At 38.3% G+C, this 14,701-nt stretch overlaps 2 protein-coding genes across 2 annotated transcripts; both read right to left on the bottom strand.

The window, feature by feature from the left end:
* Positions 1 to 265: 265 nt before the first annotated feature.
* s100t (S100 calcium binding protein T) lies at positions 266 to 1,502 on the bottom strand (the record flags this gene model as incomplete). The annotated part of the gene is made up of 3 exons (XM_079838103.1): positions 266 to 442; positions 526 to 725; positions 1,445 to 1,502. 3 exons carry the CDS (start codon positions 1,500 to 1,502, stop codon positions 266 to 268), a joined length of 435 nt encoding a protein of 144 aa, XP_079694229.1.
* An 866-nt stretch (positions 1,503 to 2,368) lies between these two features.
* LOC307138716 (protein S100-A1) lies at positions 2,369 to 14,448 on the bottom strand. Its single transcript, XM_079837246.1, has 3 exons — positions 14,025 to 14,448; positions 7,275 to 7,402; positions 2,369 to 5,690 (listed from the first exon to the last, which is right to left on the bottom strand). The coding sequence occupies exons 2-3, from the start codon at positions 7,392 to 7,394 to the stop codon at positions 5,523 to 5,525; spliced, it is 288 nt and encodes a 95-aa protein (XP_079693372.1). The 5' UTR covers positions 7,395 to 7,402; positions 14,025 to 14,448; the 3' UTR covers positions 2,369 to 5,522.
* Between the last annotated feature and the right edge of the window lie 253 nt (positions 14,449 to 14,701).

Raw genomic sequence — 14,701 nt, forward strand, 5'->3', positions numbered from 1 at the left:
AAAATAAAGGAAGAAACACATATTCACATATTCAACAAAGACCATCTCACAATCTCATTCCTTATACTTTCATTTCTAATAGGTTGTTTCAGGGGTTGGAAACATGTTGCACCTCATGGAGCATTTTGTGTACCCAGGATTGCACTGAACGTGGATGAAGAGATGATGTGGAACTTTTTCCGTAAGCAAGATTCATACACACAAATATTCCCCCTCATCATCATTTACTGGTCATGTGTTGGCTTTTGTTCAGAGAAACTCAGCTCTACTCTTTCTTGTCAGGCTTCTTTCCCTCCTTTTCGTGAAACTCAAGGAAGAAGTCGTTGCAGGCGACGGTGAGGGCGCCCACGAGGATGATGAACTCTGTGAAGTCCACCTCACCGTCGTTGTTTGAATCCAGGTCTCCCATAACTTTATCTACCGCATCCTTATCCGCTGCATTCTGTGGAGCGAGAGAGATGCAGATAAAGTTTATCAGAAACATTTGACTTTCGCAGGGGGAAAAAAACTCTCTTTTCTCCTCACCCCAAGGTAGTTGCCCAGCTCCTGCGTTAGCATCTCTCTGAGTTCCTGCCTACTGAGAGTATATTTGTCTCCCTCATTCCCAGAGTACTTGTGGAACGTCTGGATCATCAGCTGCATGGCGCTCTCAAGAGTGGAGGCATTCTCTGAGTTTAGAGTGGACATTCTGGAGAAAAACACATATTGGTCACTGTAGCAAGCGACTGTATTTAGACTTGCACTCAAGGATGCACAAAAGGTTTTCTTTAGGGGGAGTATTTCCGGCTCATGTTTAATATTTAAAAGCAAGCGTCAGGCTTATTTTCTCAGACCGCAACAGTAAAAACATTGCAAAAGAAGCCGTAATATATTCTCGGCACAAAGCGCAGTGACCCCCTCCTTGCCCTTCCAGATCATCCTACGATGGGGCATAACTTAACCACTGAAGGGAAATGTGACTCGCCTGATAAGGGTGAAATCCTAAACTGGAGAACGCACGCTGAACCTGGGGAGGAAGTTACTCGGCCACGCGTAATCCGAGCCAGTCTCAGTGCCCACAACTCACAACACATACATGACAGTGCCCTGGCTTTGAGCTGTCCCCTGTCCTGATGGATGAGCTGATAAAAATATTGAGTTGGGTTGGCAAAAATAACAAGACGAGAAGAAAACCCTCAGATACTTCTACAAAGACGAGCCACAAGCCATGTAATACTTGAGGTGGGGAGCCTCAGAAAAACCATTTTAAAACGTGCTTGTTTAATAGCTAACTTTTATTTAAGTGCAAAAGACGCCCAGGTCTTTATTTAGCAGTCTGGTCCAAAAACACAAAAGAAGCATCAGACAGCACAAAAGCAATCTAGCATATAGCACTAACATTCACAATTACAATCTGTTCTTCCACCCATCCTTTGCTTTCCCTTACCTTGCTGTTAGATGGTGCTCTTCTGTCCCTTGAGGAGAGATGAATGCTGGTGAAGACAGGAGGCGATGGGCAGCATCTTATATACCTACTTGGTCCTCCTCCCATTATACCTTACACTCCTCCTTCTCTCGATCCATCCTTCATTTATCTCTGCTTACCTATTTTCCATCTTTTGTTTACACACTGATAATGTTATAAGTGAAATAATACAAAAACGGTGTTGCCTAAAAGATTAAATGCGATGTTGATACTCAGTGATGTAATTGAAAGAGCGAAAGTTTTCTGCTATAGACGGTAACTTGAGCAATTGAAAACAAGCCACATACTCCGTGTTTTGTTTTGTTGATCGACTTTCATTCCTATCTAATGATAATGCATTTCATGGATATAAACATGCTCTGAAGACTCTTTACTGAAAGAAGAGCTTTTGGGTAAATAGATATGTTTGATCCTAAAGGTTAGTTATATGTACTGGTGCTTGTCACATTAAACTTTTAGAGACGTGATAGTTCAGCACCCTGAACTAAATCATTTATCTCCTGTAATTGATGACTTAGACACAAACATTGCTGTACCAAAAACAGTCAGCACTAGAAATACTGCAGTATTGGCAGATGTGCTGTAAAATGTGGTTTATACATACTGTATATAGAAAACAATTTTTAGTCAAATTTTACATTTGAAGTATTTAAGTATAAACACACACACACACACACACACACACACACACACACACACACACACACACACACACACACACACACACACACACACACACACACACACACACACACACACACACACATATATATACTGTATATATATATAAAATACATAAAATACACATGTATATGTCAATATGTATTTAAGTCTATAATTAGAATTAATATAAAAACAATTATATAACATGTAGAAATACATTTCTTGAGGGTTTTTCTTTTTCTAAAATTATTAACATAATGGCATATGCCATAAGATGAAATGGGGTCAGGTGCCTGAGGACTGATTATGTTACAGGCCAACCAAGGTTGCATGGCACAAATGGGCTTACTAACAGCCCAAGGGTCTTTAGAGGTGCAATTTTACACTTAGGTGTGTGTGCGTGCGTGTATGTGTGTCTCTGTGTGTGTGTGTTGAGTGAGCATCTGACTACATGTGGTCCTGTCACACCTGATACTGCTGCACAGGTGTTGATTCATCATTAACCAAACAGTGTCCATACACATATGCCAGCCAAGGTTTAGGACCGAAAACACACATACACACACACACACACACACTCACACACACACACACACGCACGCACGCACGCACGCACGCACGCACGCACGCACGCACACACACACACACACACACACGCACACACACACACACACACACACACACATACTTTTATATGTGGCTATACAAGGACCTTCCATATGCGTAATGCTTTTTATACTCAACTATATTCTATTCCCTTACAGTAAACCTAACCCTAAACCTAAAAAAAAAAATAAAACAGTGTTTAGTGTATTTTTTAAGTCATTTGTTTTACGAGGACACATGCAAGAACCATTTTTACATTGTAATACCCATGCCATTATATACATTTGTGTCCTCATACAAGAACACACACACACACATGGGCAACAACTAATAATTAAAACAAAAAAAAGGAAAAAAAATTAAAACATACACCGATCAGGCCTAACATTACAGGGGAAGTGAATAACACTGATTATCTCATCATCACGGCACCTGTTAGTGGGTGGGATATTTTAGACAGCAAGTGAACATTTTGTCCTCAAAGTTAATGTGTTAGAAGCAGGAAAAATAGGCACTTGTCAAATTGTGGCCCATGTCAAATTGTAATGGCTAGATGACTGGGTCAGAGCATCTCCAAAACTGCAGCTCATGTGTGGTGTTCCCGGTCTGCAGTGGTCAGTATCTTTCAAAAGTGGTCCAACGAGGGAACAGTGGTGAACTGGCGACAGGGTCATGGGCGGCCAAGACTCATTGATGCACGTGGGGAGCGAAGGCTGGCCCGTGTGGTCTGATCAAACAGACGAGCTACTGTAGCTCAAATTGCTCAAAAAGTGAATGTTGGTTCTGATAGAAAGGTGTCAGAACACATAGTGCATCGCAGTTTGTTGCATATGGGGTTGCATAGCCGCAGACCAGTCAGGTTGCCCATACTGAGTCCAACAGTGAGCATCATAATTGGACCACGGAACAATGGAAGAAAGTGGCCTGGTCTGACGAATCACGTTTTCTCCATCAGGAGAATCTCCATCAGGTGGCATAATGGAGAAAAATAAACCTTGGGAGAAACCAGGCTCAGTCGGGGTCCCAGTTCTCCTCTGGTCAGTATCTATCAAAAGTGGTCCAAGGAAGGAACAGTGGTGAACCGGCGACAGGGTCATGGGCGGCCAAGGCAAGCCGGTGGAGGCAGTGTGATGCTTTGGCCAAAATTTTGCTGGGAAACCTTGTGTCCTGCCATCCATGTGGATGTAAATTTGACACGTACCAACTACCTAAGCATTGTTGCAGACCATACACCCTTTCATGGAAATGGTATCTCAATCCAATCAAGCATCTGTGGGATGTGCTGAATAAACAAGTCCAATCCATGGAGGCCCCACCTTGCAACGTACAGGACTTAAAGGATCTGCTGTTAACATCTTGGTGCCAGATACAGCACACCTTCAGGGGTCTAGTGGAGTCCATGCCTCAGGGCTGTTTTGGCAGCAACACAATAATGTCATAATGTTATGCCTGATCGGTATATGTATTCATGCACATAGGTTGTACCTAAATCATGATGTTTAGCTTGTATTACATGTCTGAAAATGAAAGGACAGAACTTAAATTACTTCCATATTTTTATTAAAAGATTATACAAAAACATTTCTCCAGTAGTGTAACATGTTCTATTTTACCTCATTGTTTTTCCAAAAGGACAAATCCAGTATGACTTACATTCTTATGCCTTGTTTTGTTTATCTGAGCAAGCACTAATCAAGCATAAAAAGCATTAATCATTGCGTAAAAACACAGTAAAGGGTAGGGTAGGCAATTTCGGAAAGGCTTTCAGAGCATCCCCAAAGCTACGCCTCCTCCAAAACACATGAACGCAGAGCAGAGTCTGCAAAGCATCACGAGAGACGACGTTAAGTTACCTCATGTCTCAAAGCACATAACATTAGAACAATAATGAACAACTTAAAGAGCTCTGACTTAAACCAGCTGCATGCTACCGATTAATTTCGGCATTGCCAGTTATGGCTTAAATGCAGCATAAGCTTGTTGCTTTGGTTCAGGAGGAAATGTAAAAGGTGACTGACGTGTGATGTCTGTGCGAGCAGGGTGCGTGGAGGTATGCAAATACATTGACAAGCAGATAGGGCATCCTATTATTGCATTGGGACCGAAAGCAACGATTGGACGAAAAAAAATTTGTCCTGAGACTTCTACAAAAGACATTTTTTTTGTAATTATTTATTTAATTATTTATCTATTATGTATTGCTATCAGGATGTGAAGAGAGTTTCGACTAACATAAAGCGTTTATGAAAATCATTGCCTACCCTACCTTTAAATCGTTTATGAAAACACATGCGTCTTGAAATGAAAACCTGTTACATGGAATTTAGACAAAAGAGAAAAAAAAATGTTTTGATTTAGCACTTGTACTTGGCCACAGGTCATTGTTTCATAAGTTCATGGAATGTGAATACATGTAAACAGTATTATGATTTTAATGTAATATTTTTTCTAAATGTAAAATTGTTTCATATCTTTATAGTTTAAATGCAGATTTTATACTGCATTAGAGAGAGACCGGGGCTAGATATTACACTGGGTCAAAAGTACAGTTAAACAGTTGTTTTGTTATGTATTTCATATATTGTAATTTCACACAATTTATTAATACAATATGGGTTGGCCAAAACAACAGTTGGATATTTTTGTTGGTGTGCAAGGTGTACATATACAGACTTTCACAATTTAGTAAGTAAAATGTGTGACAACTAGCCCCATTCTCCCTTATTCATTATGATTACTGGTGTAATACTCCAGCATTACAAATGAGTGTCAGTGTAATCAGCTGTCATTAGTGTTTTGGGGCTTCTTCTGGTGCACCGGCTATGGTTTTCTGCTCACTCACTGAGTTCGCCAGGTAGCCCACCAGCGTCAGGTACTCCTGGAAACTGACTTTCCCGTCTTGGTTGTCATCCAGTCCTTTCATCATATCCTTCACTGCTGAAGAACTGTCAGTGCCCTGAGAGAGACAGATAGAATGTGAAATCCTCAACTATTAGCATTACTCAAACAAGCTTAGCACAGTCAGGAATGGAGACACATAATGAGGCATAGTCAGGGGCGGACCTAGTTATTTGGGGGCCCTAAGCAAATTCTAGGTATAGGGCCCAAACACACCAACTACTCTTTTACTTTTGTAACCATTATTTTGCCGTCTCTCAATTTATTTACCCTTTCGCCACTTGTCTATGGGATAGTGTAGCTAAATTCAGTAAATAATTAGCTAACCTGCGTTGTTTTCATTACCTTATTTTTTTCGATCAAAAAAGGCCTATAAGCTTCAAATGTATGTGTATACTTTCTTTTCTGAGGTAAATATCTATGTTGTGAAAGAGTCAGACAGTTGTCACATGAACGAAAAATGTATAGTAAGCTATAACTCAGTTATTCTTTTCTTTGTGTTAATATTTAAAATAATTTAAAGGTTCAGTGTGTAGTATTTATGAGAGTCCATTGACAGAAATGCAATATAATATACATAACTATGTTTTCAGTGGAGTATAAAGACCTTACATAATGTACCGTTATGCTTTTATTACCTTAGAATGAGCCATTTCTAGCTACATACACCGCGGGTCCCCTTACAGTGAAATCGCCATTTTGCGCTGCCAACGGACAAACCTCTCTAAAGAGTGCTAGTCACTCCCTGCTCTCTCCGTCGACTCCATTTTTGTCCTGTGTTGGCCTCCGTAGCTTCTCTATGTGCTCCGAAAGGGAGGGCTGCAATTCACAACCTCACCTCTAGATGCCGCTAAAATCACACACTGCACCTTTAATTTAAAACTAATTTAATAATTTAAAACTAAATGTTTAATGATTTGTTATTTAGGATTAGAGGGCACACCGAAATGTGTTTCCACTTTTATTTCGGATGGTGAGGAGATTCTCTGATTGGCCATTACGTTCAAGAAATCAACAGATATGTCTGTGATTGGCTACATTGCTCAACACTGCAAAACATGTCGTAAATTGAAACCTTTGACACTCCCCAAAGCGCAAACACAGATACGAACTTGAGTGTTTGCCAAATATGTTTCGCCACTATCAGATGGCCTGAGTCCTTAAGTGGGCGCCACTTATTGGTTATGTCCGCCCCTGGGCATAATCTTGACATTTTCTGATTAGTTGACATTCTCTGTAGTGTGACATGCTATACTACATCTAAAACTATTATGTCTATATAAAACTATTATTCTAAAGCTTTTTATACATGCATGCAGCACTTATGACCTCATATTAATTGAGAGATTAAGAAATATTTGTAGTTTTAATTTTAATTCAGCTGTCACACCACAGGACCACTTAAAATAAATCAATGCAAAGGCAAAAGGATGATTAAACTATATATATATATATATATATATATATATATATATATATATATATATATATATATATATATATATATATATATATATATATATATATATATATATATATATATATATATATATTGAACATAAAATCTTTAAGATGGACATGATATGTGTCAACTAAATGGAGATTTGTTAAAAACATCTGGTCAAATGTAGGAACTCCTTACGCTCAGGATGTTGCCCAGCTGACCCTGGACTAACTTCTGGAAGCTCTTCCCACTCAGGCTCTCTTTTCCTCGTGCAGAAGACAGGTACTGCATAACAACTGTTTTAATGGCACCCTCCATATCTGTAACTGTACAAAGGAGAGGACAACATACATAAACTATCACTTATGGAAGTATCATAATGTAATACAAACTGATTCACTTTTCATCCACTGACAATTATGTGTACCTCATTGGATACTTAGGCAGGTTCCAGGGAGTACATCGTTTTTTTTTTTTTAAACGACCGATAAAAAACAGTAAGTATGACTTTACTAGTTTTTACTATAGGTTCAAATATGGAGTTATTATGGTGTCCATGAAGGGGTACTTAAGACTTACTGAAGGGCTTATTGTAACATGAGGTGTATGTTTTAGGGCACATTTACATGACAACAATGTACTAAAAACGAAAAAAAGTTTTTCCTTTGCACTTTTCACATACAGACAACAATGTTGTCAAATCCCATTGACATGTATATGCAAAAATGACTAAAAAGGCTGTATAATGCATGGCAGTCCAGTAGTTGGCTTTGAAAAGAAAATATAGACACATTATACACATGCAAAATGTATTATACTTTTTTGTTTTTGTTTTTTACACTGAGACAATAATAGTATCATTTTCAGAAATGTGCCCTTTTTCAAAAGTTTGTGTTTTCAGGCCCATGCAACACCGTTGTTGTGTAAATGAATAGCCAAAACGAATAAAACGTTTTCAGTTTTTTAGGTGAAAACAGTGTTGTGTAAACGGCCCCTTAGTTTGTAGTTGTACCTGTGTTGGCCATGGTTTCTAGGTATGTTCCCATTTGTTTCCATAGTTACTAATTTGTTAATTGATTAACTCCACCTGTTCCTTGTTTTCTCCCTCCACCGAGGTTTCTTACACAACACCTTTTTCAGGTAAAAAAGGAAAACTCGTCTATGCATTTTGCCCATTAATTTACACAACAACAGCGTTTTGAGGGCCTGAAAACACGTTTCAAAGTGCAAGTTTTTGAAAACTATACCATTATAATCGAAAAAACGGAAATTTGTGAAAATCATGCTCATGTGTATTACGTGTTCAGTCTATAGGCACGTATTGTTTCTTTATAAAGTGACATCACTAGCTACTAGACTGGCATGCATAATACAGCGATTATAGTTGTTTTTCATGGATCCGTGTGAACACTTTGACAACTGTGTCGTCGGTATGCGGAAAACGTGAAGGAAACATTTTCCGTTTTTATTACATCATTGTCGTGTAAACGTACCCTGAGTCTGTGTAAAACGATCATTTTCCGTTGTTTCTTTAGTTAGTAAGTGTTAGTAAGTGACGTTTTAGCAGCTGGGATAACTAAAAGGGCAGGCACTGGAAAATGAGTGACCTGAGGAGAGGGATGATGCTAGAATAATTAAAGAGCATGAAGAAGAGAGGCGGGACAAAGGAGCAGAGGAGGAGTGTGTAGAGCTGTAGAGTATACCAAGACAATGGAATCTGTGATCTTTAACGGACATTCAATCCACAGGCTCACATTACCATTGGGGTTGCCTGCTACATGTCTGTTACACTCTCTCTCTCTCATCCTACAACAAAAACACACAAAAGCCCATACACACTCCTTGAAGGATGCCCACTCTCACAGGCCTTTCCTCTTGGATGAATACCCCTTTAAAACTTTCCTTACAAACACACAAAGTGAAGCAATAAAGTGTGTCCTACTGCATTTCATCTTGTACTGTAGATCCAATCACATATTTGACACTAACAAATAATTAATGATCTAATTTGGGTTTCCTTCCAGTGACATTTAGCAGGCTAATCTATAAAAGACACAAGGTACAGTAAAACACAAACGAAGGCCACAATTCCACAAAACACACCAAATACAAAAAAAGCAAAAAAAAAATTGTTACCGATGATAACATGTCAGTGACTGAAATTCTGTACTGGTTTGTCTAAAGAAAAAAGCCTAAAAATTATTCATTTTAAACACAAGCAAGTTTACACATCACAACATTATAATGTACAGTATGAATGTTTTTATTATTATTTTGATACCTTCTAAAGATTACATTTAACATTGTTATTAAATTATTAGTGCTTTAAAGTATGACAGCAAATTAAATCTAAATGTAGAAAAATCTAAAAAAAATTAATAAATGTATGCATAATGATATATTATTTGTTTTTTTATGTACAGACTACCACAAAAATCGGATTTTTGCTGCCTGACCAAACAAGCGAGCTACAACGCTCACACGCACACACAAAATTAATGTGATTTTAATGGGTGTGACGTATGGGTAATTCTATAGGCCACCCCTTTCAGGTAAATCTTCCATCTGACAGACGTCACACCTGAATACTTACACTACACCACTAACATTAGTACATTACACCACTGCCCTGCCGTCTTCCCAATTACTGATGGACCTCTATTAACCTAATTAGAGAGAGAGAGAAGCCTGAGCAGGGCTTGGGTGAATATAACAATGGTTATTATTCCTCTCTCTATTCTGAGCAACCAACGTGGCATTGCAGAACTGTAGTTACAGAGGAAAGACAGCTTCTTTGTATGAATAAGGTCATGCGTGTGGCTGTGAGAAGCTGGTGTTTGCTGCAGAGAGTCTTTGTCTTTAAAACTGTTGTCATTGCTCTCAATGGGATGCACTTCATTAGGAGTGATACTCAAGCTCAGACTGGGACAGACAAAGGCAGAAGCATCAGGCAGGATGATTGATAGGTGCTCCTAGTGATTAGTCCCAAAGGACCCAAACAAACTGCCATGTAATGAGATGCTGTGAAATTCAGAAGTCAACTAAACCTATTTATCCTTGCAAAACATGCTAGCTGCCAAACGGAAATAAGCACTAAAAGCACGCTGGAAAAGCACTGCGTCAGACTTCAAATAGTGCCACAAAATTCTCAATACAATAGCTCCATTGTTGGGGAGCAACTAACTCATTTTTTTATTTTAAAACAAAAATCACCAACAGTAGTTCAGCCTTTTCAGTAATGAGTTACTTTACCAAAATTATAGTGTGACTAAATGCTGAGCTGAAGGAATAAACAAACTGTCTCACAGCTTTGGAAAGTCCAATTCATTACTGGGAATCGATTCGTCTTAAACGGACCTCAGTCAAACTATGCATACAATTTTTTTGTAAATCTGTTCATTTACATGAAACATCAGACTCCAACGCTGCAAAAAGAAGTGCAGTGTTGGAGTCTGATTCATTAATACATCAATTCGTTCAGATGTTTCATGTAAATTAACAGATTTACAAAAAAATAGTATGCATAGTTTGACTGACTATTTAAGTTTAAGTTTAGGTAACACTTTATTTTAAGGTGGTGTAGTTACATGTTACTAGTACTACATGTACTTAGTAATAATAGTAAATGATGCATGATTACAAGTAACTAACCCTAATCCTAACTGTAACTCTATAGTAAGTGTGTAGTTAAAGGGATAGTTCACCCAAAAATGAAAATTAGCCCATGATTTACTCACCCTCAAGTCATCCGAGGTGTATATGACATTCTTCTTTCAGACAAATAAAATCTGAGTTATATTAAAAATGTTCAGGCTAATCCAAGCATTATAATGGCAGTCATAGTTGCTCTGTTTTTGAAGTCCATAAAAAATGCATCTGTCCGTCAAATAACGTGCTCCACGTGGCTCCGGGGTGTTAATAAAGGCCTTCTGAAGCAAATCGATCCGTTTGTGTAAGAAAAATATCCATATTTAAAAATGTATTTCATTTTTTTCTATGGCTCTGCATCAGCCGTCCCCGCGCCATCACTTCCGGCGAATAAGGTCAAAATACTTGCAAAATCATAGATATATACATATTCCTCATTAGTGCCTGTGCGGATCGGTCGAATGAGGCATCTACGTATATATATCTTTGATCGCCCCAGTATTTTGACCTTATTTGCCGGAAGTTATGGCGTTGGGAATACTAGATGATATTCGTCTGATAAGAGGTAAAAAAATAACATAAATACTGTTCGGTTTCTCACAGAAACCGATCGTTTTGTGTCTTAAGACATCAATGTGTCGCCACGAGCCGCATGGTTTAATAAGGATTAGTATGTCTATGTGTTTTTACTCTCATTGCTCTCATACTCTAAAATATCCTCATTGACATGCATTATACGACTATCACACTGCAACGGTTGGAGTTAAACACCTCCATTTGTGTTCTACTGAAGAAACAAAGACATCTACATCTTGGATGCCCTGGAGGTAAGCAGAAAAACATAAAAAAATCTTTTTTGGGTGAACTATCCCTTTAATTAATATTACTCAGTACTTATTTGAGTAAGTACAATTGTAACTACGTCAACTTAAAATAAAGTGTAACCCAAGTTTAATATTGTTAAATGTAATTCATTAATTCAAAATTTGTTCCAGAAAAATATGGCTATGATTAGATTATAAATTACATAATTGGATAGACATGTTTTTAATTTGTAAGAAATAAATTGCCCCTTGAACTGTTGGTTGTATCAATAGTAGTTTGACTGTAGTGTAGCTATACTTCAAATTATTAAAGGGCTAGTTCATCCAAAAAATTAAATTCTGTCATCAATTTCTCGCTCTCAAATTGTTCCAAACCTGTATAAATGTCCTTGTTCTGCTGTACACAAAGGAATATATTTAGGAGAATATTGGCATATCTCGGACCCCATTGACAACCATAGTATTTTTTTCCTACTACGGTAGTCAATGGGGCACGGGATCTGTTTGGTTACAAACATTCTTCAAAATATCTTCCTTTGTGTTCACCAGATCAAAGACACTTGAGGGTGAGTAAATGATTTTCGTTTTGGCAAGCTACACCTTCAAAGTAGCTTCCCTAGCTTCCCTAAATTGCTCTATGGTGACAATGGCAACAGTATTGACACAATATTTCATTTTGTGCATATGAAAATATGAAGAATTCTTATTCTTAGTCATAGTCTTTGAAGAATGGACGTATAGGCTGTTCAATATGTTTAACATATTGACACCAGATAGGCTATACAACCAATTGAACGGATTGTTTGACTATTTTCACAGCTTTGTTTTCATTTTTCAAATATATAAATAAAATAAGGTCAATGGGAAGATTTGTTGCTCACTGGGGCAAATAAAAATACAATAGTGGCAAAGTAAAGTCTCAGTATGTTTATTGAAGTGCATTCCATTTTTGCTCCTCTAGATGTCCCTCTCGGCTACTTGTGGTTTACCCTTGTTTCCTGGTGGTGACTAAAAAATGCCAAACTTGCATCACTAGTTGAAAATGTAAAGAATGAGGATAAGACCGAAGACTGAAAATGAAATGAGGATACGACTTGAGACTGAAAATGAATAAGACACATTTCATTTCACATTAGTTCACATTTCTCATGTTCAGCTCACAAACTGTTGCATTTGTTCAGGCAGATGGTTCATGTCTCTTATTTCTTCAAGATATTCTTGTTCCTGCAAGGACATACTTTAGTTATAGCTATCACACTTAACTCATTGCCCTAACATGACTGGAATGATCTGATTCCTAAAATAATTGAGCGGATACATGACACATCATATAGGCTTCTTTTCAATATAGCCTATATGGATGAAAATTAGCCTACTTAATTGTACTTCATTACTAAAGTGTTATATTTGATAATTTATACTTTGTAATATTAATAGGCTACTACTGTACGTAATATTCAGAATATTTTTTCTATAGGCCCACAATGAAGTGAATGATTTGGAACAAAGTGAGGGTGCGTATAATTTTGGGATGAACTGTCCAAATAAGGATAGTTTTCAGTGTATTATTATTAAGTGGTGGTGTATTTTTCCAGTGTATGTAGCCTAAATGTTGAACCTCTCTATCCGTGAGGTGTGAGTCATTTCCTTAGCTTGTACCAGGCTGTCAGCACTTGAAGGCAACGTTGAGCAAGTTGTCTCGCGCTCTGGGTTATCGGACAGCTCCGACCATCGCCGTCTTATCTCTGTATTCATTATTAACGCCGTTCTGGTGGCCGTGTCGCCGCTGACACATTGAGGTCGTGCTTCGTCCGGTTGAGGATCGAGTGCATTTCCCCCCAACGCTCGTAAGGTCGACGTGCTTATCACCGCGAACGACGCATAATAATGAGAGAATCTATTCACCTCACGCGGAGGATTTGCGGCAGAAGCCGCGCGCGTGCGCTCTGAAAAAAAACGCTCTGAATTAATAAAAGGCAGGTTTCTGATTTCTTCTTTGGTGTAAAGAGAGAAGGGCTTGCGGGAATTGGATCGGCTACTTGTAGTCACTGGACAAGTGAGCCTACGGTCGCGCGCAAGGACTGAAATATTTACGCAGAACAGGATTAAACGGAAAGTGACCCATTTGCTCTGGGCACAGAACTTTATTTATGGAACCCTGCTCACTTGATGCCAACGTTCTGTGTTCAAGCTGATTTAAGCTGGTCTAAACAGCTAACAGACCGGTTTTATTAGCTGAAAAGTGTCCTAAACTCCCCTAAAACCAGCGAACAGACCAGGCTGAAAAAACAGAAAACCACTTTAGGCTATTTTTAGCAACGATATCAAGACAAAGCAAGTTAAATACATGATGAACATTCTAAACACGTGTTATAAAAGCTACAACGTCGTCCCATTTTATTCTAAACCGACTATTATCAAATAAAACAACATATTTTGTCCTGCTAACCTCTTAGGATCAAATAGGAATGCTTACCTAGTTTTGCAACAAAACTTTTCTTCTGGTGATTCTTGCCTCTTCTAAGTTAAGCCAGTACAATGGCTATAAAATGCCTCTTCTGTGAATTCCAATCTACCCAAGTTGCTTTTTTTCCCATCAAATCACTGGGCGTATACCCAGAACTTTATGGGTGGAGAAAACAGGATATATTACTCAAGAGAGGTGTTGTGCGGACATAACTCCTCTGAAAGTCTACCTTCATAACCAAGCTGGAAAATAAGGTGAGAGGTGAGAAGAGGTTTTAGGAAGTGAATAATACCACTTCAATCATTTTTTTCTTCTTCTTTTAATATCTACCACATTTTCTGCTTTCTGGTTTGTTAAAGTGTCAGTTCTGTTCAAACTGCATGGCCCATGTCTAAATGACCTGTGAGAGCGTGTGCCTATCACAAGTAGGAGCACGTATTTGGTTGTTGCACAAAGGCTTAGTGAGACGCTAACATAGTGAGATCATCATGCAGCCACACCTCGAGAGTTTAGTCAGATAACATTTTCCAAGTTTTCAGCCAACATGCTTTCAAAATATACATTTAAGAAGTATTCTTTAGTGGGTACGTTTCTTTCTGCAGTATGAAGTTTGTGAGGGAGGGAGAGAGAAAGAAAGAATGCAGCTATGTGAGAGAGAAAGCACAGCATACCAGAACACAATTATC

The sequence above is a fragment of the Gobio gobio genome (genome assembly GCF_949357685.1).
Source record: "Gobio gobio genome assembly, chromosome: 15".
Taxonomy (NCBI): domain Eukaryota; kingdom Metazoa; phylum Chordata; class Actinopteri; order Cypriniformes; family Gobionidae; genus Gobio; species Gobio gobio.